The 25,155-nt window shown below is 40.4% G+C and overlaps 1 protein-coding gene, 1 non-coding gene and 1 pseudogene across 2 annotated transcripts; 2 read left to right on the top strand and 1 right to left on the bottom strand.

Annotated features, from left to right (window-relative positions):
* The first annotated feature begins 136 nt into the window (after positions 1-136).
* LOC105074314 (uncharacterized) lies at positions 137-23,117 on the top strand. Its single transcript, XM_010961820.3, has 4 exons — positions 137-207; positions 5,882-5,972; positions 9,094-9,220; positions 19,281-23,117. Exons 2-4 carry the CDS (start codon positions 5,901-5,903, stop codon positions 21,860-21,862), a joined length of 2,781 nt encoding a protein of 926 aa, XP_010960122.1. The 5' UTR covers positions 137-207; positions 5,882-5,900; the 3' UTR covers positions 21,863-23,117.
* Positions 2,477-4,321, bottom strand: LOC105074469 (large ribosomal subunit protein uL11-like; annotated as a pseudogene).
* Positions 23,118-23,703: 586 nt separating the features above from the next.
* TRNAA-CGC (transfer RNA alanine (anticodon CGC)) lies at positions 23,704-23,775 on the top strand. The gene has a single exon. It is a non-coding gene; the product is annotated as a tRNA-Ala (tRNA).
* The last annotated feature ends 1,380 nt before the right edge of the window (positions 23,776-25,155 follow it).

A 25,155-nucleotide genomic window follows, 5' to 3' on the forward strand; every position in this document is an offset into this window, starting at 1 on the left:
GGGACAGCAGAAGCCCCGCCCCAGCCCCGCCCCTGGTCCCCCCCGCCCACCCGTCTTCTCTCCTCGCCCCGCCCCTCCGCTAGCGCCGCGCTCAGTCCCCTCCCACAAGCGTCACGGCCAACGCGCTTTGCGCTTGCGCAGTTTCCCCCAGACCGGGAAGTGGATTGCGGAGCGGAGGTCACCACCGGGAGCTGAAGTCTCACGTAGGTGCGTGAATTTCCTCTTTCTAAGGTAGTAAATCTGCACTTTAGGGGTAACCCCATACGTCCTCAGAGTGTGGGAGCCACTGCGGAATTTAAAATCCCCGCACCTGCTCTTCCACCCTAAGTAAATTCGAAAGGGCTCATGTCATTTTGGGCTTAAAACCATTCTGACGCTGGTCCCTGCCCTTGGCTTGTCTTCGTTCGGAAACGGACACACCGCCTTTCGCGATATTTTCCTTCATAAACCCTTTACTAACCTCCGCCCGCCGTGTAAAGTCCCTCCTCTTGTATAGACGGCGCCGCTCCAGGTCGGAGATCCTTTCTTTCGCGTCTGAAACCGCTCTGAGGCTGGTCTCTGCCCTTGGCTTTTCTGCCTTCGGTCACGGAGACACCGCCTTTTGTGATATTTTCCTTCGTAAAACCCTTTACCCTCCCTTCCCCCAGGTAACGTCCCCTTCCACGAGGTGGACTCGCGCCCCCAGCCTCGCTCTCTCGGCCCCTGGAGGGCGGCGCCGGCCGCCCCGCTCCCGTGAGGCCGCGTCCTCTCCGGGGTCCCGGGATTCTGGGGAGCCCGGCCTCTCCTGAAACCCCCCTCCCTCCCAGCCCCTCTGTCCTCGCGTCCTCCTCAGGCCGGTCCTTCTGCTCCGCGGGCCTCCCATTCATAGTCAGCCCTTCCCCCGACCTCGTGTAGGGGGAGGTGACCTGGGCCAACCATGTGGCACTCATGGTTCTTCCATCCCAAATTCCACCCTGCTGGAAAATGGTGCTGGGAGAGAAAGAAAGGGCAAGTGGTGACTAGAAGAGCAGAGGAAGAGAGAGCAGAAAGGAAGTCTAGCCACCTGGGGTTCCAGAGAGTGGGGAGGAAAGGTGGGTAACAGGATAAAAGGAGTTAGCCCGGAGAACAGAGAGTGAGCAGAGATGGAGGAAGAAAGAGGCAGAAATAACGTAAAGATTTAGGGCAATCAGAAAGGCTGGACAGAAGGAGCAACAAGAGGAGGCACAAGTTGCAGAGTGGGGCAGGACAGTTGTCACCAAAAAATAGGAGGGGAGAGACAGCAGGAGAGTAGAGGGGAACAAAAAGAGAGAGACAGAAATAGGGAGACAGATAAAAGGAATGAAATGGAAACACATAGTAATGCGGGTAGAGGGGGACACGATGCAGATGGGTGGTGAGTTGTTTGGATGCGGGCGATTAAGTCGTGATATATTGATCTGTGGCTTTAGTATCTAATACATTTAAAATTTGTTTGGATTTTACAGATGAGGATGAGAATTGCAAAACTCCTGTCTGTAAGGCTTGTTTATTTTGTAATTACTTGTATCAGAAGATAACTTACATTTGCAGCCCCTGTTCAGCCCGGGGGCAGTAACTTGATTTACTGAGTTGTGAGTCACCCCCTTCCCATTTCGTGATACAGGGTAGAGATCAAGGGAGAGGACACGTGGGGTAAGAAATGACTGACTCTGTCAACACACGGCGCCTCTTTAGAGGAACATTAAAGGGGGGGGTTGTGTTGGATTTACTTTTTTCTTTCTGATTTCTTTGTATTTACTTATTATCTTGTAATAAATCTTAGTATATTCAATTTCTACTTTTCTACAAATAATAACTTCTGAAATAAGCTTTGGTGACCTTCTATAATCAACTCATGTCATTCTTTTCTAAATACGATATATTCTCAATTTTTCCATCTTTGACACCAGAATTTTTAGATTTTTAAAAAATCACAAATTATTTCACTTTTAAATTTTTTTGAAGTTTACTCGGTGCTGTGTGCTTCTTCCTCTTTCTCTTACATACTGGAAAAGTTCTTTGTTAACTAGTAATTTTAGACTTTTGACGAGTACTTGGTAAAGATGTCAATGATCTTTTACATTAATAGTCAAAACCTAGTTTTACCAGTTAGCCTGATATTCCGTGTTCTTCCCTTTTTGATGATCTGTTAAATTGGTGAGCTGGAAGGTGACATGAAGTTGTTCCCTCAGGTCCCTCTTGACTGTCTCTGCAGATGGTGGAGGGTGGGCTGAATGGGCTTGGAACCTTCTTCCAGCAGAGCCCATCTGTTCATGATGAAGTTTGCTCAGAGCTTTCTTCTAAGCTGACCCCTTAAAATGTTTTCCACATCAAGTGCTGTTGTTTTGCAATTCTTATTAAATTGTTTTACTGTGATTTTTTTCTGGAAAAGAAGAACTAAATGCCTGGTATCAGTGTGATGAGACCTTGGAAGAGATGTTCCCTTTGCTCAAGCACATGTGAGAAGGACCTGGTGTTTTAAATGTTGAGAGTGATACAAGCAGACTCTGCTCACTGGCCCTTCAGGCTGCTTTCTCAGCATTGTTATATCTGGTCTTTTCGCTCAATTGAGACCTTCTCTGAAATGTCCAGACCTTCTCTCTGGACCTTAGCAAGCCTCCTTATAACATGGAGATTGGAGTCTAGAACAGAAACTCAGTGCAAGCAATCCTTAGATGCCTTTAAAACTCAGCTACATGATGTCCCCAGTTACTGATATGTTTTCCCAGAAGGGCCAGCTTCTTGACCTTGATACTGAATGCCCAGGGTCCCTTGGGTGCAGCTTGTGCCTTCCTGTTGGGATGCCTGTACCTGGAGACCCCTGTTCTTTTTGGCCCTGTTGCTCAGTCACTCATGCATGGAGGAGAGGAAGAGAAGTGGGGAACATGGAGGGGAGCCTGTGAGGTCTGCAGGAAGATTGTGGAAGCAATGTGGGCCTAGAGGAGCCTAATGAATAGTGTGTCCAGCTGTTCCAAATGTGGATATGAGATATCTGCTTGGAGCACCTGGAAGTGGGTTTGGGCTAGTTTCGAGCTGCCTTGCAGGGTTTGCAGTGCTGTGATGCCTTACCTCAGCTTCTTGGGACACAGAGACTGAGCCTGAGCTTTGCGTGCCTGTCTTTAATTGGGTAGCTCATGATCTCACCTGAAGGGGAGCGAAGGAAGTGGAGTCAGACAGAGAGAAACTTGATCCAAGGCCTGAGCAAACCTGGGGGCTGTGGGTGCAGGAGGATGGAGGCCTTGGTCCTGAGGGCCTGGATCTAGCAGGTGCCCCCCAGCCTCCACTCCACACAGTGACTTCTGTGGGGTCTTTTAGGAGGGCAGGAATCATCGTGCAAGTGTAGAAAGTTTCAGATCAGCTATGAAAGACACAAAAGAGAATTTGGAGTGTTTCCTTGAAAGATGTGTATCACTGGAGACATCTCATGTTAATTTCTGGAGATGACAGTATTTGGATTGGGGTAACTGTGAATGAGCATACTGTGTCTTCTGGTCTAGTGGGTCCCTGGGTATCCTCCTGTGTGTTATTCCATCATAAATACATGCATTATTGGGGCTTGGTATATATTTCATAAAATTATATAGCAGAGTAGGTGGTTCATTGTTGAGTGTCTGGGGACTTACTAAGTTAGTATGAGTCCAGAAGAGAAATGATGGGTCCTAAGCTTCCATGGAAGGATTTTTTTTTTTTTTTTGGTTGTCAAATAACCCTTTATTAGATCATTTTCCTTCGTAGTTCTTAACTCGCTGGGCATCCCACCGCACCACCGTTGATGTCCTCTATGATGTCGTGAGCGTGTTGGCCACCAACATTGCAGCCCACAGACTGGGCAGTCCCCGGGATCTCTTTAATGGTTCCAGAGAGCTCTCTAGCTAGAGATCGGTGCCGCATCTGTCAGGCAATGTTGGCAGTCTCATCAAAAGTGATGTCTCCACTGTGCTTGATATTTTTCTGCTTCTTTCTGTCTCTTGGTGGTTCCTTGAGGGCTTTGATGTTGAGGGCAGAAGCAGAAGGTACCACCTCAGTCTGGGCCTGTCTGTTCTGAATGGTCAGTTTCACTGTAATCCTCAGACCCTTTCAATCGCCGGTCGCCTTGGCAATGTCATCACCAGCCTTTTTTGGAGACAGACCCAGGGGACTGATCTTGGGGGCCAAGGCAGATGTGGCACCAACTTCTCCACCAGTGCACCTCAGGTATACGACTTTGATCTCTGGTCTCGTTGGTGGAGGTGGCTAGTGTCGGATGAACCCAGATTCAGGACGACCAAAGAAAGTTGCACCTTGGCCTCCTCAGAGCCAAAAGCCAAAAGCGGAAGGATTTCATTAGAGAAGACCTGATGGGGACAGGTGTATGGGCTCAACTTGAGAGGGGTCACAAAATCCCATAACAGAGGGAATGTTTGTTCCAAGAATCAGAGTGGGGAAGACGCAGCTGCTCCTTCCTTGCTGCGGGCCCAGCGTGGTTACCCTGACGTCCTCTCCCTGCGTCTCCAAGACGACACGTGCACACAAAATACCGAGAAAGGGGAACCCTTGTGCACTGTTGGCGGCAGTGTGAACCTACAGCTTTGTGGGAAACAGTATGGAGTTTCCTCAGAAATTAAAAACAGGACAGGCTTGGTATCTCGCAGTTCCGCTTCTGGTTGTGTACCTCAAGGAAATGAAAGCAAGATATTGAAGGGGACGCCTGCACCCCCGTGACCCTTACGGCACGTGTGCGTATTTTCACAACAGCCAGGATGCAGAAACAACCTCAGTGTCGGCCGACGGACAAATGGATGATGAGGACATTGTGCAATATTGTTCAGCCATAAAAATGAAGGAGATTTGGCTTTTTATGACAAAATGGGTGAACCCAGAGGACATTACACTAAGTGGATTAAGCCAGACAGAAAGAGACAGATATTGTATGATCTCCCTTACGTGTAAATTCTAAAAAAGTCAAACTCACATTACCAGACAGGAGAATGGTGGTTACCAAGGGTTTGGAGGTGAGGAAGATGGGGAGATGTTGGTGTAAAGGTACAAATATTCACTTGTAAAATGTGTAAGTTCTGGGGATCTAACGTATAGGATGGTGACTGGCTAATCATACTCTGTTACTATATTTGTGAAATTTTTGGAGAGAGTAAATCTAAAGAGTTCTGAGCACAAAGGCCCAAAAAATGGTAATTGTGAGTTGATAGATGTGTTACTTCCTTCATTGTGAAAAACAGTTCACAGTGCATATATCTGTCAAATGATCACATTGTATAGCTGATAGGTATATATGTAGATATACACATCATTTTCATTCGTCAGTTATAGCTCAATAAAGCTGGAAAAAACAAAGAAAGGGGGAGGTGTGCTGGGCTTGCCTCCTCTCAGAGGTGCTCAACCCAGGCTTCACATCTGGTTGATGAGGTGTTTTGCACATGTATGCGCCTTGACTAGAGATTCCCTTTCACATGGTCAGTGTGGAGTCCTGCCTCAATAATATTTAAAGTTCCCGGTGATTCCAGTCTGGGTCCCTCACTGAGCATCCTGACTCAGTCCTCCCATCCTGAGGGCTGGGATCCGGGCTGAGGGGGAGGGGGCTCTGCTTTGCATGGAGATGGATCAGGGCCTGGTCTGTGACCTGAAGGGGGCTGTCGGGTCCAGCTGAGGCGCCCGCTGCTGCATTGTGGGTGAGGGGCTCACCAGGAGGGGAGGGTGATGTGAGGACAGTGTGGGGAAACTCCCTTGTTGTTCTGTGTGTGGAGCTTCCTGTCGCGAGTCCCTCCTGGGACAGTGGGCAGCAGAGTCCCTCCTGTTCCACGTGCTGAGGTCTCCCCTGTGTGTGTGGTTGTGGCACAGGGAGGGCTGTGTTGGTTCTCAGCATTAAGCAGCATCTTCCACCTTTCAGGATTGACTTCTGAAGACTCATGTTCCCCGAGGAGGAAGCTCAGGAGAGGAGGAAGAGGACAGAAAAGGACTCGAGAATGGCCCCTTCTCAGGTAAAGTCATATTCTCACTGGATTCTCAGTCTGTCCTTCCTGAAATGCCCTTCTTTGGACTCGCTAATCCTGTCTGATTCTGCAGGTCCTGCCTGACACCTGTACATGCACAGTCACCCAGGGCCCTCCCTCAGCGCCTGTCCTCCCCACTCAGACTCCACTCCCGGGACCTCTGGACCTGGGACTTGTGAAGCGGCTCCCTGGGCGGCGTCCTGGGCAGGCTTCACCCCCGTGGATTGGAGACGCGGAGTCAGTGCTGTGGGGCAGCAGGGAGGGTTTAGGGGCCCATCTGGGTGCGCTGTCTGCTGTCTGTAAACCAGAGAAAGAAGCTGCGCTTGGTGGGGAGAGTATAGCTCGGTGATAGAGTGCCTTTCTAGCATGCGCAAGGTCCTAGGTTCAATCCCCTGTACCTCCATCAATCAATCAATCAACAAACCTAATTACCCCCCAAAAAACATACTTCCCAAAAAACCAAATTAAAAAAAAAAAAAGGAAAAGAAGAAGAAGCTGCACTTGGAAGTCAGGTATTTATATGCATAGTACCTGGTAAATTCTGGAAAAGAGACCAGTAGGGGTAAATCAGTTCTCACATTTTGTAGTAGACTTAAAGCTAAATGAGTGAGTATTTCAAAATTTTAATGACTGGGAATGAAATAGAAAGTTAGAGACATCAGTGATAGAGGGTGTTTTATTCCATCATGGATTTTAAACTGTGTAATCCACTTAAATGTGTGACATTTGGAGATTCTTGAAATTATTTTCATCACCTTCATTCGTCGGAGGTGTCTTGTCACTCTGTTGACTGTATCCTTTGACACACACAGGGTTTTTTTTTTTAAGTTTGATGCAGGTGAGGTTTCAGCTTCATTCTTTTATTGGTGGATGTCCAGTTTCCCAGCACCATTTGAAGTGTCCTTTCCCCATTGTGTAGTCTTGGCTCCCCTGTCAGAAATTGTTTGGCATATATGCAAGGGTTTATGTTTCAATATCTTGGTCTGTTTTATTCGTTTATTTATCTGTGTTTATACCAGTACCATACCATCTTGCTTTTTAAAGTGTTTTGAAATTGAAAACAGTGTGTCATCCAACTTTCTTCTTTTGCAAGAGTGTTTTGTCCATTTGGGGGTCCCTTGAAATTCCATGTGAATTTAATATTTTTTTTCTATTTCTACAAAAATTGCCATTGGGATTTTCATAGGGATTCCATTGAATCTATAGAACACTGTGGGTGGCGTGGACATTCAACATTAAGTTTTTTTTTTTTTTAAGTGAAAGCAAGTTTATTTAGAGAGGTACACATTTCATAGATAGAACGCGTGAATCCCATCTCAGAAGGGAGAGCGGCCTAGATACCTTTTTTGATTTCTTTCCTCAAAGTTTAGTGGGTTTGGGTGTAGAAATCTTTCGCCTCCTTGGCTAAATTTATTCCTAAGCCTCTTTTCTTTTTTTTTTTTTTTTTCCTGATGTTATGGTAAAAAAGATTGTTTCTCAGTCTCCTTTTCAGATTTTTCATTGTGAGTGTATAGAAATGCAGTGAATTTTGTGTGTTGATTTTGTATCTTAGGACTTTTCTAAAATCATTTTTTATTTGTAACATTCTTCTTGTGGAATCTTTATTGTTTTGGATGTGTCAGATCTTGTCATCTGCAAAAAAAAAAGATAATTTTACTTCTATCTTTTTCTTGTCTGATTGTTCTGATTTGGTGTTTCAGTATTTTGTTGAATAGTAGTGCAGAGAGTGTGCATATTTGGCCTTTCCTGACCTTAGAGGAAAAGCTCATTTTTCACCACTGATTTTGATGTTAGCTGTGTGCTTTTAGTATGTGGTTTTTATTAAACTGAGAGAGTTTACATTTTTATCTTTAAATGTTGTTGAATGTTGTCAAATGGTTGTTTTTGCATCAGTTCAGATGATCATGTGTTATTTTTTTCCTTCATTCTATTGTGGTGTGTATTATATTTTTCTTGTTGTTGTTGTTGTTGTTGTTTTATGGAGGCACTGGGGATTGAACCCAGGGCCTTGTGCATGCTAAGCATGCACTCTACCACTGAGCCATACCCAATACTGATTTTTTTAATGTTGAATCATCCTTGCCTTGTAGGTTTTTGATTACTGCATCAATCTCTGTGATTCTGCTCATATTTTTTATTTCTTTATGATTTGGTCTTTGTAGGGTGTATGTTTCTAGGGACTTACCCATATCTTTTAGGTTATGTAATTTTTTGGCATAAAATTGTTCATAGCACTCTCTTTTAATCCTTTTTAAGATTTTCTGTGATTCAGTTACGATTTCTCTTCCATATCTGATTTTAGTCAATTGAACATTGTCTTTTTTTTTAGTCTAGCTAAGTATTTGTCAATCTTTTTTTGGCAGGGGGTGGTAATTAGGTTTATTTATTTATTTATTTTTGGAGGAGGTACAGGGGACTGAACCCAGGACCTCATGCATGCTAAGCATGTGCTCTACCACTTGAGCTATACTTGCTTTTGGGGCGGGGGAGGGAATCAGTGTTTTTAAAATATTTTTAGTGAAGTATAGTCAGTTTAGTTCAAGTGACAGACAGAGTGTCTGTGACACAGTTTTCTCCTTTGAAAGACAGGAACATGCCTTTCTCTAATGAGCTGTTACGTAGATGACAAATTCATACATGTAAAGCATTTAGAGTGACGCTTAGCACATAAGAAGTATTCAGACACCTTTAGTCCTTGTTGTTAGCATTGTCATAATTTAAGTTTTGAGCTCTCCCTAAAGCCACTGTGGACTTTGTCGTCTCTGATGATAGCACTCAGACCGTAGCTCATCTAGTGAATATCACTCGTTGTGTAGAACAGAGTATCTACCACTTCTGCATAGGCAACCTGTGGTTGAATTTTATTTGTATGTTTTTCATGTATTGTCCACAAGAATGAGTAATCCACACTGAATGAAGGATATTATAATCTTTATGAAAAGGCATAAGGAATTAAAATTGTAGACCCATAATTCACTCCAAATACCTTTCCACGGATCTGTCAGAACACACACTTCAGCTGACTTGATCCTTACCCCTCTCTCTTCTCATTTTGTGTGCAAATAAGAGTTCTCCTCATGGCCCCTTGGGAAAATGTTTTTCATTTTAGGGAAGTTTGACCTTCGAGGATGTGGCCATCGAGTTCTCCCAGGAGGAGTGGGAGTGCCTGGTCCCTGCTCAGAGGGCCTTGTACAGAGACGTGATGTTGGAGACCTGCAGGAACCTGCTCTCGCTGGGTGAGGAGAACTGCCCTCTAGAATTCAGGATCTGCCCTTAGGTGTCTGCATTTTCCCTGTGTGCCTCTTGGGAGCCTGTGTTTTGCTTGACTGATCTGAAATCCCTGTTGCCTCAGACGTGAAAAGCTTCATGGTGTCGTGCCAGGGGTTTAAACTTGCTCTTTCTTCGGCTGATCTGCCCACCTTATGTTGCACCGAGAGTTGTTCCGCAGCTGAAATACTGATGAAGCCCAGTTGGAAACTTAAAATATCCAATTCCCCATTTTCTACCCCGTGCTTTTGATTCCCTACTTGGAAGAGAACTAGATGTCTGCACATTATACTCTTCCCCATGCATTCTGAGGAGGCAAGCAGTGAATGAATGAATTTGTGAAATGTTTTCCAGATCCGTTTTTCATGTACTCTTTCCTCTGCTGATCAGAGAGCTGGGATTCTGGAAAACCCATAGCACATCATTTATTTCTTCTTAGAGGCAGGAATTTTGGTTTCTGACCTGAATATTATTTGCATTTTGGAGCAAGAGCAAGCGCCTTGGACTGTGAAGAGTGACGTGAGGATAACAAAAAGCCGAACAGGTGGGAATGTATGAAAAGTACGAACCTGGGTCAGATCTCAGAAGGGCAGAGAGGAAGCCACAGTGTTGACAGTGTTTAGAAATCTCTCCGTTCGTCGGAGAGTTCTTTGGGAAAACAAGCTTATTACTTGTGACCTCGTGGGGGAAGTTTTTCCTCTCCCGTACGTACCACACTGTCCTTCAACATGTAAAATTCATCCTGTCACTTCTCTGGTGCTGCAGCTCCACTGGAGACAGAGCCAGAGTCTTTGTCAGGATCTCTTTGCCCTCTGGCTCCTGTCAGCTTCTTGCCTTATTTGAGCAGCATGTGGTGAACTGTTCAAAGGAATGTCCTTCCCCGTTGATCACTTCTTCCATACTTGATCCATGGGATTTTCCATTTTTTGTCTATGTAGATAAGAGCTGAAGGCTCATAGTCCTGAGCCCTGGCCCGATCTCAGTTTCATTCTCATTTGCTGTACTTGGAAGAACTAATGAAATGATGGGAAACACTGACTGCCCTTTGTTTCCATCTGTCGCCCCAGATCCTGCACGGACCTGCCTCAAGCCCTGCCTGCCTGCTCAGGTCCCTCAGCCCTTTCTTCTGTTCTGCTTGTGCCTCCTCCTTCAGGGGGGTGTGCAAAGGGGCAAAGGGCGGGATCTTCTGTGCTTGTTACTTAGGAAAACTGTAAAGGCAGTGGACGGAGAGAGTCTCTTTGACCCCCAGTCCTACTGGGGAGCATATATGAATCTTCCAGGCTCTGAGCTTGGCATCTGGGTAGAGCGCAGGGTCCCACATTAAGGGTCTATAATATCTGGCCCTCATATCTTGTCTTTTTCTCACTCTTTGACCTCTTTACCTGGCCTGGGAATGTAGACTCTTCTCGGTGTCATGTTTTTTTTAGTTTGTGTGACTTTGCCTCTGAGATTGCTTTTTATTTATTTATTTATTTATTTATGTTAATGGAAGTACTGGGGACTGAACCCAGGACCTCATGCATGCTAAGCATGTGCTCTGTCACTAACCCTTCCTACCCACCCACCCCCAAAATTGCTTTTAAAATACACATTATTAGAGTCTCAAATTTCATCCTGAGATTTTCGTTGTTGTTGGTTTTGTTTGTTTGTTTGCTTGCTTGCTTGCTTGTTTGTTTGTTTTTGTTTTTGTTTTTTGCTGTTGTTGTTGCTGCGATAAGCCGTCTTTAATGGAAGGGTTTTACTTGGTAACACAGCATTCTTGATGGGAATTTTTCCACTAATATGTGGCAGTATAATTCTGCACCACTTGAAGCTGCTGAGCATATTGGTCAGCGTGTCCCAGGACCCTGAGGTGGAAAGTATCACAAGAGCTTGACTGAGCAAGACGTGTTTCCAATTTTTTCCCCCCACTTTTGAGGAGTATTACAAAAGCACGTCTCAAGAGCGACTGTGACAATGTTCTCACGTACTGATAATCATCCCCTCTGAGCCTCAATAAATGGTGTAGAAATTTCTCCTTGGGAGAACATTGTCCAAGTTCACGTCCTCGTGTCCCTGAGGCTGCTGACTGAACTATTTATTGCTCATGCCACATTTTCACCCCCTGTATGTGTCATTGTTTATCCGACCTCAACAAATACTGTTTCGAAGCGTCCTAATGAGGGAGCTTATGAAGTTGAATGGTGCCTTCAATGAAGTACCGTGTTTTGTTTTGATTAAGCCATTGCTACTTTCATCTTGTACATTTCTGTGCATTTTAAATGAAGTTGGTGTTTATTTAATCATCAGGTTCCTGTCTGATCATGCTCTTTGTGTTGTTTTCTTATTTGCAATGTGTGGGAGGATTGAATTTTGGAATGTCCCCCACCGCCCAACACCCATTGTGAAACTGGTGAGCAGACCCTTTTAAAGTTCTTGATAAGTTTTAGTATTAACCTGTTTTCACATACATGATTTGCAAATATTTTCTCCCATTCTACAGATTGTCTTTTGACTCTCCCGAGTGTGCTTTGACACACGGAAGTTTGTCATTTCGATGTAGTCCCATTTATCTGTGTTTACTTCTGTTGCCTGTGCTTTTGTGGTGATGTGTGCTCAATCACTGATGCGTCCAGTGTCGTGAAGTTTCTCTCCTACATTTTCTTCTAGAGGTTTTAGGCTTTTAGGTTGTATGTTTAGAACTTTGTTCCATTGTTAGTTGGTTTTTTAATGTGGTGTCATGTAACAGTCCAGCTATGTCCTTTTACAAGTGGGTATCTTAATTTTCTCAACACCTTTTTCAATAAGCTGCTTGTCCCTCATTGAGTAACCTTGACACCCTTCTGGGACATCATTTGACCACATATGCAAGCATGTATTTCTCACATCTTTTCTACTGGCCTTTCTGTCTTTATACCAGTACCACACTCTTTCTATTCATTTTGCTTTTTAGTAAGCTTTGAAGTAAGGAAGTGTGAGACCTTCAACTTTGTTCTTTTCAGGGTTGATTTTGATATTCCTGGTGTCTTGAGATTCAATGTATGTCCTAGGATGTAAGTACTTTTTTTCCAAAAATGATATTGTGGTTTTGCTAGGTATTGCTTTGAATATCATTTTAAAATGATTTTCAGTTATTATTCTGTAGTTTTATCTTTTTTTTAATTGACGTATAGTTGATTTACAATGTTGTGTTACTTTCTGGTATGCAGCTTAGTGATTCAGATAGATTGATAGACAAATTCCTTTTCCTATTTTTCATTCTAGGCTATTACAAGATACTGAATATAGTTCCCTGTGCTCTACAGTAGGACCCTGTTGTTTATCTATTTTATATATAGTAGTTAGTATTTGCAAATCTCAAACTCCTAATTTATCCCTTTTCAACCCCTTACCTCTCTGGTAACCATAAGTTTGTTTTCTATGTCTATGAATCTGTTTCTGTTAAATAAGTTTATTTGTGGTTTTTCATTGTATATATGTGTGTGTATTTCCTGTTTCAGATTCTTTTCCATTATAGATTAATTCAAGATATTGAATATGATTCCCTGTGCTGAACAGTAGATCCTTGTTGCTTATTTTATATATATATATATTATATATATATAGTAGTGTGTATCTGTTAATTCAAAACTCCTAATTTATACCCCCTTTCCCCTTTGTTTTTTATGTCTATGAGACTATTTCTGTTTTGTAAATAAGCTCATTTTTATCATTCTTTTAGATTCCACGTATAAATGATATCATATGGTATTTTTCTTTCTCTTTCTGGCTTACTTCACTTAGTATGATAATCTCTTGGTCCATCCATGTTGCTGCAAATAGCATTATTTTATTCTTCTTATGGCTCAGTAGTATTCCATTGTATATTGTATTTCTCACAACTTCTTTATCCAGTCATCTGTCAGCGGACATTTAGGTTGCTTCCTTGTCTTGGCTACTGTCAATAGTGCTGCTGTGAACGCTGAGGAACTTCTGTCTTTTTGAAGTAGTGCTTCCTTTGGATACATGTCCAGATGTTTGAACCTCTTCATCACTTTTATTAGTATTCACATATTGACATTATTATATTCTGATCCATGAACTAGGGATATTTGCATTAACTTGTTATCTTTTCTAATATTTTTCAGCAATGATTTTAGTTACAGTGTACAAATCTTTTATGTGACTAAGATTGTGCCTAAGTATTTTATTCTTTTTGATGCTGTTTTAAATGGAAATGTTTTCTTAATTTTCTTTCTGATTGTTCATCATTAATGTATAGAAACAAAAATTTTTCCATGTTGATTTTATGTCTTCTGATTTCTCTGAATATATTCATCATTTATATCTGCATGTTTTCTGGGGCAGAATCTCATGTTTTCTACATTATAGTTTATATCATCTCTAAACAGACATAATTTTGCTTCTCCTTTCTCTAATTGAATGCCTTTTTTTCCTTGTCCTTTTTTCTGGCCAGGACTCCAGCTGTATGTTAATAGAAATACTGAAAGCAAGTATATCTTGTTTCGTTCCGGATCTGAGAGGAAAAGCTTTCAGTCTTCTACTGTTGAGTAGGATGTTAGCTGTGGGCTTTTTATATATGTCTTTTAATGTGTTATGGTAGTTTACTTCTATTCTTACTATATTGGGTGTTTTTCTTTCATTTTTTAATGTGCAATTTTACATTGAAAGATTTTCATTTGTTGACCCACACTTGCATTCCAAGAATATATCCTTTTGTGTTAGATTGCATAATCCTTTTAATGTATTGTTAAACTTGGTTTACTCTCGTTTGACTGATGATTTTTGCATTGATGTTTATCAGAGATACTGGTCTGTGGTTGTCCTGTAGTGCCTTTATCTGGCTTTGGTTTTAGAGTAATTCTAGCCTCATAGAATGAGTTTGGAAGTATTCCCTGGTCTTAAAATTTAGAGGGAGAGTTTGAGGAAGATTGATAAGACTGAACTTAACTCTTTTAGATGTTGAGTGGAATTCAGCAGTGATGCTATGCTAGGTTTCCTTTGATTTTGATTAGTGATTTTTGATTAGTGACTCAGTCTCCTTACAAGGTATAAGTCTGTTCAGGTATTTTATTTCTTCATAACCCAGTGGATAGGTGATGTGTCTCTAGGAATTTATTCCTTTTTTCTAAATTTTCCAATATTTGGGCATAGAATTGTCCTCTTCTAATTGTTTTGATTTCTGCAGAATCAGTTGTAAAGTCCCCACTTTCATTTTTATATTAGTGATTTGAGTCTAATCTACTGAAAGGTTCATTAATTATGTCCATCTGATCAAAGAACCAAATTTTATTTTTGTGATTTTTTTTGTAGTTTTAAAATTCTCTTTTGTATATCTCTAACTTAATTTTTTCTTTCTACCTTTCCAGCTCCATTTTTGTTTCCTGAGATCTTTTTTATTTTCCTTTTTAAATTCTTTTCATTCACATGATAAACCAGAATCTTCTGTGTGCATTCCTTTGTATTTTCTCTTTTTAAGCTTTGAGATATAATTAACATATAACATTGGTGTAAGTTTAAGTGTACAATGTGATGATTTGACACATACTTTTATTTCAAAAAGATTACCACATGTTTGTTAAGACATCCATCAGCTCACATAATGACAATTTTGTGTGTAGTAAGAACTTTTAAGGTTTACTGTCTTTTAACTTCCAAGTAAATAATATGGTATTGATAACTAGAATCACCATGCTGCACATTAGATCCCCAGAACTTATTCATTTTACAATTTGAAGTTTATTCTCTCTGACTAACATCTCCCTGTTTCTGTCAAGCCCCAGCCCCTGGTCATCACTATTTTGCTTTCTGTTCCTATTTGGCCTTTTCCTCCCCACACATGAGTGAGAGCACACTGTATTTGTTTTTCTCTCAGACTTATGTTACTTAGCATAAGCTCCTCAAATGCCATCCATGTTAGTACAAATAGCAGGATTTCTTTTTTTTTTTTTTAATTTTAATTCCAATGAGCAGAGATCTATTTCCACATGCTGCGCCTCCAGATTCTTTTTGTTTTAATGGCTGAATAATATTTCATTATGTAAAGAAACCAGACTTTTTAAAATTCATTCGTTGGTTAGACGCTTCGGTGGTTTCCGTGTCTTGGCTCTTGCTTACGGTGCTGTAACGAACATGGGGTGCGGATCTCTCTTCGTCATAGCGATTTCATTTCTTTCTGACATACACTGAAATGTGGCATAGCTACATTACATGGTACTTTAAAACAATTTTTTTTTTTAAGGAACCTCCATGGTGTTTTCTCCAGTGACCATAACTAATTACAGTCCTGCCAGCAGTGCAGTAGGATTCCCTTTCTTCCACAACCTTCCCAACGCTTCTAGCCCTTGTCTTTTTTTTTTTTTTTTTTTAAGTGAAGTATAGTCAGTTACAGTGTGTCCATTTCTGGTGTACAGCACAATGTCCCAGTCATGCAGCTACATACGTATATTCATTTTCATATTCTTTTTCATTAAAGGTTATTACAAGATATTGAACATAGTTCTCTTGCTATACAGAAGAAACTTTTTTTAAAAAAATCTATGTTATATATTGTGGCTAACATTTGTAAATCTCAAACTCAAATTTAGCAGACATAGTAAACAATCTTATAGTTACAGGAGAAAGGGTGGGAAGGGATAAATTTAGCTCTTGTCTTTTTGTTTATAGCCATTCTAAAGGTGTGAGGTGCAGTCTCCTTGAGGCTTTGATTTGCATTTCCTCCTAAGGGGGGAGCTGGGAGCTGGGAGACGTCTGCCTGTTCCATCTCACTGCACTGTGCCTGGGAGGGATTGAGTCAAAGCCAGAAAACTGTCATGACTGTTCCTACACTTTTTCGTTTTGTGTTTTGAGTGTAGGCATATGTTTGGGTGCTCCAGCTTCTTACCTGAAGTTCAGTTAGTCCAAAGGGGTTTTTTGTTTTGTTTTGTTTTATATTGTTGTTAACTTAGTGTCTCCTTGAGCTAATAAGTGAGTGCCTGGACTTTATTGGTCTGCTGTCTTGCTGGCAACTTTACACGTCTCTTTTTAATGGCAGAGATTGTGTTAAGAGATCCAGTGATATGATTTCCAGGGATTAGAGCAGCCCAGCAAAGGGGACGTTATTATTATTAATACCAAACAAGAAGCCTTAGGCTAAAAAGTTGATATATCAAATTGTTAAATTTCTTTTTAAATGTTAGGTACTTAATAATTTAGTTAGCAAGATTTTTCTTTATTTTTTTAATGTATTTTTAACTTAATTTTTTTGTGGGGGGAATTAGGTTTGTTTGTTTGTTTTTTAGTTCTTTTTAATGGAGGTGCTGAGGATTGAACCCAGGACCTCGTGCATGCTAAGCGAGCACTCCACCACTGAGCTATACCCTCCCCAACTTTCTTTTTCTTTTCTTTTCTTAATTTATTTTAAAATATGTTTTTATTGAAGTATAGTCAGTTTACAGTGTGTCCATTTCTGGGGTACAGAACAACACTTCAGTCATATAGGAATATGCATATATTTGTTTTCATATTCTTTTTCACCATAAGTTACTATAAGGTATTGACTATAGTTCCCTGTGCTACACAGTATAAACTTGTTGTTTATCTATTTCTTATACATTAGTATTTGCAAATCTCCAACTCCTAGTTTATCCCTTCCCAACCCGTCCCCCTCTGATAATAAGTTTGTTTTCTGTGTGTCTGTTTCTGTTTTGTAAATAAGTTCATTTGTCTTTTTTTTTTTTTTTTTTTTTTTTTTTTGGATTCCACATATGAGTGATATCATATGGTATTTTTCTTTCTCTTTCTGGCTCACTTCCCTTAGAATGACGATCTCCTGGTCCATCCGTGATCCATGTTGCCTCAGGTTTCTTTTTTAACTAAAATGATCACATCCTAAAATGCACCTGCCTTGGGAAAGACCTCCTGTTCTGTCTGTTTCCTGGAACAGCCCTGCTGCCCACCCAGCCAGGAGATCATCGTTGTGAAACCGTGTCTCCCTACTTCGCTGTGCTGTTGATAAGATCTCATTGTGTCTGGAAGAGCCTGTACAGAACAAACTCATCTGTCTTCTCTGGGTGGCCGTTTCCTACTTTTCCCTTCCAGGTCCTGCTTATTCCATTCCTGAAAATGTCTCTGGAATGTCTGTATTTTTCTCTTGAATATCTGTTCCTGGAAATGGAACTGATGGACATTAAAACTGGCACATTTTGTATTATTACAGATGAAAACCTGCTTTCTCCATATGACATCACACTCTCTTTTTTAGATTTCCTTTTTTGTTGCATGCCCACCATATCATTCAGTGGTTAACAGTGAGAAAATATGGTGCTACCTGCTAAACCAGTTCTTTTCTTCCAAGTTGAGTATGTCCTTTGCCCTCCACCATCATGCAGTCACAAGCTTTGCTCCCACGGGTCTGTTACTCCCCGTCCCCGCTTCTCAGCCTTCCCAGTTCTGACCTTTCCTCATGTGGTGCCTTGATGTGGATGTTATTTCCTAGCCTATTGAATTTCTTCTCCTGAGCCCCCCATTTCCAGAGCCCTTTCTCACCCATCCCGCTGTCTTCCCACACTGCTCATATTGGGGGTGGGGGGAAGGCATGTGATTCGTACAATGAACTAATTTCACTGGATGGAACCTAAATTAATATGCACAGAAGTGGTGACTCAGAAACCATTTCCAGGAAGGATGGTGAATAATGTTAGTTATACAGCTCTGTCCTTTTTTTTTTTTTTTTTTAATGGAGGTACTGGGGGTTGAACTCATGACCTCGTGCACGCTAAGCACGTGCTCTACCATTGAGCTGTACCCTCCACTCCACCCTCCAGCTCAGTTGTTGTATCGCCCTTGAAACTGTCTTTCTAAATCCTTGGTATTATTTGTAATCTGTGATCTACACCGCTTGGGTGGACAATCATGCTTAAGAACACATTCTGTGAGTCTGTAGGTCCAGGTTCAAATACTATTTCTTTGACTTATTTTCTGGATGAACTGAGGTTATGCACATTAACCCTGTGAGTCTAATGCCCTTATTTGAAAAATCATGGTAATTGGTGCTTTTGGATGCCTTAGAGTATTTCATGTTCCGTGGTAAAGACTCAAAAATTACTTTTGTTTAAAAGAGTATATTAACGTTCATGTTTACTGTGAAATATCACTTTGTCTACATTATAACTTGTATGTTTTTGTTTGTAATTGATCCTAACAACATTGTCTCTAATCATAGTTCATAAATGTTCAAAGCACACTGTATTAAGTAGATTTTGGGGCCAATGAACTAGGTAGTTTAAACTTACTGCCTAGATAGGGAACAACTCATTGCTACTTTTGTCTTTCAATTCTAAACTGCCATTTGTTTACATTAATCATCAGATAAACTTTTTTGGGTTATTTACCATTATAGTATATTGTTTGTTCTTCAGCATTTACTTATGTACAAGTCTGAAAAAATCACACATAATATAATACTTTTCTCTCAGTTATGAGACAGCAGTGTGCTTACTGCCAGTTGGTGTGTGCTTTGGAATAATGGTGGAAAAACGCCCTTTCTTTGAGAACTAACATAAAGTTTGTGCATCATTAGAGGTTTGTGTTTGAAACTAGACTACCCTAAAGTTATTTTTTAAATTTTTAATAATTTTTATTTTTCTCAATTCCATATCTTTATTTTTTAATTAAGGTATAGTTGACTTGCAATATTATTTAACTTTCAAGTGTCCAACTTAGTGGTTCACAATTTTTTTTTTTTAAATGGAGTTACTGGGGATTGAACCCAGGACCACTCATGTGCTAAGCTTGCACTCTGCCACTGAGCTATATCCACCCCCACTGTGATTCAGTTTTTAAAGGTTATATTCCATACAAGTTTATTTTGAATTACATGTGATCACTTTTTCTTTAGTAAAGAATCCTATTCCTTTAATGTTCCTTAAATTTTGAACATCATGTTTGGGAAGTTTCATAACTCTGTTCAGGATAAGTATTATTTTTGGTTTAAGATTATGTTTTCAGCAAGAAATTATGTATTTACAAACTGTAATTAATAGAATATCTATGGTTCTTTATATCTTGTAGATATCTTTCATATACATGTGATGAAGAAATTACAACCTAAAATGAACAGTGACAGAGAAGTATTCCAAACAATGAGGTTGGGGAGACATGAAAGCCATGAAATGAAAGATTTTTACTTCCAGGAAATCCAGGAAAATACACAGGAGTTTGAGTGTCAGTGGAGAGATGGTGAAGGAAATGACAAACAAATGCCTGTAACCTGTAAAGAAAATCTCACTGATAAAAGAAGTCAGTGTGGGAGAAGGGATATAGGAAAGAAGCCCGTTGAAAGCAGGCTTGGATCCAGGTTTGGAGATAAACTTCTGATACATCAAACTGAAGGGGAAGTTCTTCAATGTAATCAAGCCGCAGAGTCTGTCAACAGTGTTGACTTGTCACTGCTTGAAAGAGTTCCTCCTAGTGACCAAACTCACATATCAAATACACATGAGAATGCCCTCATCCATCCTTCAGGACTGACACAGGACCAGAAAGCACATGGGGGAAAACCTTACAAATGTAATGAGTTTGGCAAAACATTTCATCAGGGCTCATCCCTCACTGAGCATCAGATCGTCCACACAGGAGAGCAGTCATGTAACTGTGATGAACGTGGCAAAGTCTTTAGTCGAAATTCAGATCTTGCAAGTCATCAGCGAAATCATACTGGAGAGAAACTGTTCAAATGTAATGAGTGTGGCAAGTCCTTTAATTATGGCTCATCCCTCCGTAGACACCAGAGAATCCATACAGGAGCAAATTTATATAAACGTGATGTATGTGGCAAACTTACTAGTTGGAATTCAAACATTACTGTTCATCAGAGAGTTCACACTGGAGAGAAGCCTTACGAACGCAGTGAGTGTGGCAGAACCTTTAATCATGACATGACCCTCGTTAGACATCAGATAATCCATACAGGAGAGAAACCGTATGAATGTGGTGTATGTGGCAAAGTCTTCAGTCAAAATTCAGAACTTAGAATTCATCAGAGAATTCATACTGGAGAGAAACCCTATAAATGTAATGAGTGTGGCAAGGTCTTTAGTCAAAATGGAACCCTTGCAAGTCATCAGAGAATTCATACCAGAGAGAAACCCTACAAATGTGATGTGTGTGGTAAAGCCTTTATTGTGCATTCAAGCCTAACTTACCATCAGGTCATCCATACTGGGGAGAAGCCTTACCAATGTAATAAATGTGGGAAAGTTTTTATAAACTGTTCGCACCTTACAAATCATGAGAGAATTCATACTGGAGAAAAGCCATACAAATGTTTTGAATGTGGCAAGGCATTTAAGCAATGGTATTATCTTAGGATTCACCAAAGAATTCATGCTGGAGAGAAACCGTACAAATGTGATGTTTGTGGCAAAGCCTTCAGTATGCATGCAAGTCTAACTTACCATCAGGTCATCCATACTGGAGAGAAACCTTACCAATGTAATGAATGTGGGAAGTTTTTTATAAACCGTTCACACCTTACAAATCATAAGAGAATTCATACAGGAGAGAAGCCGTACAAATGCACTGAATGTGGTAAGGACTTTAGGCAACTGTCTGACATCAGGGTCCACCAACGAATTCATGTTGGAGAGAAGCCTTTCAAATGTAAAGAATGTGGCAAAGCCTTCACTCAGGGTTCAACTCTTGCTACACATCAGATAATCCATAAAGAAGAAAAACCATATAAATGTGATGTATGTGGGAAGGTCTTCAGTCAAAAGTCACACTTTAAAATCCATCAGAGAATCCATTCCGGGGAGAAACCATACAAGTGTTACGACTGTGGGAAAGCCTTTCGTGTGCGTTCAAGCCTCACTTCCCATCAGATCATCCATACAGGAGAGAAACCATATAAATGCGATGTCTGCGGCAAGGGCTTCAGTCAGAATTCACACCTTGTGAATCATCGTAGAATTCATACTGGAGAGAAACCTTACAAATGTAATGTATGTGGAAAAGCCTTCAGTATGCAATCAACCTTAAATTCCCACCGGGTAATCCATATGGGAGAGAAACCACATAAATGTGATGTCTGCGGCAAAGGCTTCAGTCAGAATTACCAACTAGTGAATCATAAAAGAATTCATACAGGAGAGAAACCTTACAAATGTAATGAGTGTGGCAAAGCCTTTACTGTGCAGTCAAGCTTAACTTCCCATCAGATCATCCATACAGGAGAGAAACCACATAAATGTGATGTCTGTGGCAAGGGCTTCAATCAGAATTCACACCTTGTAAATCACCGGAGAATTCATACTGGAGAGAAACCTTATAAATGTAGTAAGTGTGGCAAATCCTTTAGCATGCGATCAACCTTAACTTCCCATCAGGTCATCCATACAGGAGACAAACCATTTAAATGTGATGTCTGTGCAAAATCCTTCAGTCACAGGTCTCACCTTGCATATCATCAGAGAACTCACACTGGAGAGAAACCCTACAAATGTGATGTGTGTGGCAAGGCCTTTATCTTGCGTTCAAGCCTGTCTTACCATCAAGTGATCCATACTGGCGAGAGACATTACAAATGTAATGAATGTGGCAAGGCTTTTAGCAGGTGTTCACTCCTTAGGCTTCATGAGAAAATTCATACTTGATAGAAACTACAGAAATGTATTCAGTGCGTGGAGGCTTTTAGAGAATGGTTTGACTGTAGTACTCAGTAAAGATGCCATTCTGGAGAGAAATTTTACAAATGGCATGAGTGTGTAAAACCTTTACTCAGGGCTCACATCTCACCAATCATCAGGTAATCCGTACTAGGCAAAACCTTACACATTTACTGAAGACTTAGGTATTGTTTAAACTCAGAGTTCACCAAATACTTCATATTAAAAATGCAGTGAATGTGTCAAAGTTTTAAATGATTGCTCTCATCAGGTGCAGGAAAGAAACTATACAGATATGCTAAACGTGAAAACACGTTTTAAGAAACTGTGTTCTCAGGGTTCACCAAAGAATTCATGTTGGGGAGAATCTGTAAAAATGCAATGAGTATGTGAGTTTTTTGACCAAATCTGACAACAGCATACATCCAGTAACCCATACTAGGAGTAACTTTAAAGTTCTCCAACATTAACCTGAGCTATTACAGAATAATTGCAAGTCATAACATGTTCAAACTTAGGACATGCGAATATCACAGGATCAAGGTCCTATGTGGAAATGGCCCAGTCTCTTCTAATAAAATACAGAATACTTTGAGTAGTCTTAAAAAGGCTGCATGGCTACTCGTGATTTTTAAGAGAATGCTTGAAATCTGTTGATTTTATACCTTTCTTACAGGCCCTTCATGATGGTCTGTGGGGAGGAGTCAGGATGAAGGGGCCAGATTGATAAGGTGTGGTTCATTCATATCCATCTTTCCTGGAGAAAAAAAAAAATCAAATTCGATAGTGTATGAATTTTCATCAGGGAGGGGCAGAGAATAATGTAAAACTATGACATAACTCATCAGACTCACGTTCAGGGTGCCCTTCTGTAAACAGGCCACTGGATTATAGGTCAGAAAGCTCTACCTGCTGACCGTGAACACAGAAGGCAGGACATTAAGGGACTGGACTGTTAACAGGAGGAGAGTGACAGGTTACTTGGGACTTAATTTTGTGGTAGAAATAATGTAGGGGAACTGGTGGTCAGATTCTCCATTGAATGGCAAAGCTGTTGTATAAATCAATGGTTAATGAAAAGTGAGTCTTATTCTTGGAAACTGAATAATGAGCAGTTAACCGTGAATGGAATTTAATCAAAACAAACAATAATTGTATTTGTATGATTCACCTTTAATTGCTGCTACTGTTTTATTTGGAATGTATCATGGGTCTTGTGTTGAATAAATCACTTTTGTCATAACCCTGGATGAATCATGTTCCTTCCACCAACAGTTTTGTCCTGTCTCGGTGTTTTATTACAGAAACAGTGTGCTGTTAGGCTCTGTGCATTGAAAGCATCTATAACAATTTCTTTCCATGGAGGAATCAAGCATCATACCTGGGGAGACTACATGCTTATAATTTGTACCTGAGTTATTCCCTCCACACTATTCCAGAATTTGTAATACAAACAGCACAGCAGTGTTTTTCAGACTCTGACTTCCACTAATACACAAAAATTAAACAGTAAATTTGAAGATTAATTGGCTTTATTCAATGATTCATGACTTGATCATCATGTCTACTCATGAATAGAAAGGTTCTCAAGGAGCTGTGTAATTTTGAATACTTTTATAGAGACAAAGTGGGTAAGACAAACTTATTGGTAAAAAAAAAATAAAAAGGGTTATTTCAGGCCAGGTCTACTAATTTGGGGAGTCGTGGGGCAGGGGTCTTTTCCTGCAGGTTACCTCACTAGTGTTTAATCCAGAAATTGCAGAGTTACTGGTTTAAGATCTCATTCTTGGGAGGGATGAAACTTCAGTTAAGACTGGGTTTGCTGGGGCGAGGGTATAGCTCAGTGGTAGAGCACATGCTTCGCATGCAGGGGGTCCTGGGTTCAATCCCCAGTACTTACATTAAAAAAAAAGACATGACTTGGATTGCTGTACTGGGGGCAAGTGACTCTGCCTTGGACTTGTTACTTCTTGTTCGTACCCCCTGAAACCTGCCACCCACTCATGAATATGCACCATATGAATATATTTCTTCATGTCCTTTTTTGTGCCCAAATAAAAGCTGTGGTATACACCTTGATTTACATGAAGTGAAAATAGGAATATAGTAAACATACAAAAAATACTAGAATATAAAAGAACTTTCCAGAAATCAGATTTTAAAATAGGACAATCACTTTTGTGCTTGGAGTGCTCAGCGAAATAGTTTGAAAAGATCAATGTTCTCGAGTTTCCATTTAAGAACAAACAATATACAATGGCAACCATTTTTAGTTTCATAGATAACTAGGAGAGTTATAAAGGCACTCCTCAAACATTTTGTTGCTCATTTGCACTTTTCTGCAATTCACTGGAATAAGATGGAACCTGCCCCAATGCTGGGTTTGGATATTGAGACTGATATTAACCAAAGTGTTAAGAGAGTTTATTACCTACTAACGCTTTCTGTGGGAAGCAGGGCAGACTTACATGCTCATCCAAAAATGGCTTGAGAGAATAGGGATGGTGAGTGGCTTGGTGTGTTATGGTGGGTACTGGATGGGCGGGGGAGGGTACCTGCTTATGGCTTGAACTTTCAGCCAGTTCTAAAGGAGGGAGCTTCAAGCTTTTTTTTTTTTTTTAAATCAACTTGGCCACATACGCAGAATAGGCAAATGCTGTCAGGAGGCTTAAAATGTGGGAAATAATTGGAGAAAACCCCAACATTATTTATGCTAATAATTTACTACATTCCTTTTCCTGCTGCACACATAAGGCTTATTGTACGATCTGGTTGTTGAAAATGCTTATAAATGCTATTTTCATAAATTCCTAAGGTATTTTTACACTAGTTGAATGAAAATTAATGTTTGGAAATGTTTACTGCATAATAAATATTACTAATTTTACTAGAAGTGCAGTTTCCCAAAGGTTATTAAAATACTGATTTCAAATAATGTATTATGTTACCCAGTTGCTTTTGAACTATAGCAAAATTTCTTTATTTCTTTTTAATATAATTCTTCCCTACTGTTATTTTTTCTTCCACACATTGTGACGTAGGTTATTTATTTATTTATATATTTTTCTCTCTTTCACACCAAGGCATACATAAATCAGTGTGTTGTTTGGAGACTTCTGAGACATGGAAATGCACATAAGTCAATGACAGGCAGAAAGCAGGTGCCCTATGAACATGAAAAAGAGGGTTCCAGCAGGTCTTTTTTTCTAATTGAAGCAGAGTTGATTTACAATGTGTTATTTTCTGATGTACAGCATAGTGATTCAGTTATATAATTTTTC

The sequence above is a fragment of the Camelus bactrianus genome, chromosome 9 (assembly GCF_048773025.1).
Source record: "Camelus bactrianus isolate YW-2024 breed Bactrian camel chromosome 9, ASM4877302v1, whole genome shotgun sequence".
Taxonomy (NCBI): domain Eukaryota; kingdom Metazoa; phylum Chordata; class Mammalia; order Artiodactyla; family Camelidae; genus Camelus; species Camelus bactrianus.

Coding starts and splice junctions, on each gene's coding strand:
- LOC105074314 (XM_010961820.3), top strand. CDS start 5,901: ATGTTCCCCGAGGAGGAAGCTCAGGAGAGGAGGAAGAGGACAGAAAAG. Junction 5,973..9,093: donor CGAGAATGGCCCCTTCTCAG/GTAAAGTCATAT, acceptor TTTTCATTTTAG/GGAAGTTTGACCTTCGAGGA. Junction 9,221..19,280: donor CAGGAACCTGCTCTCGCTGG/GTGAGGAGAACT, acceptor TATATCTTGTAG/ATATCTTTCATATACATGTG.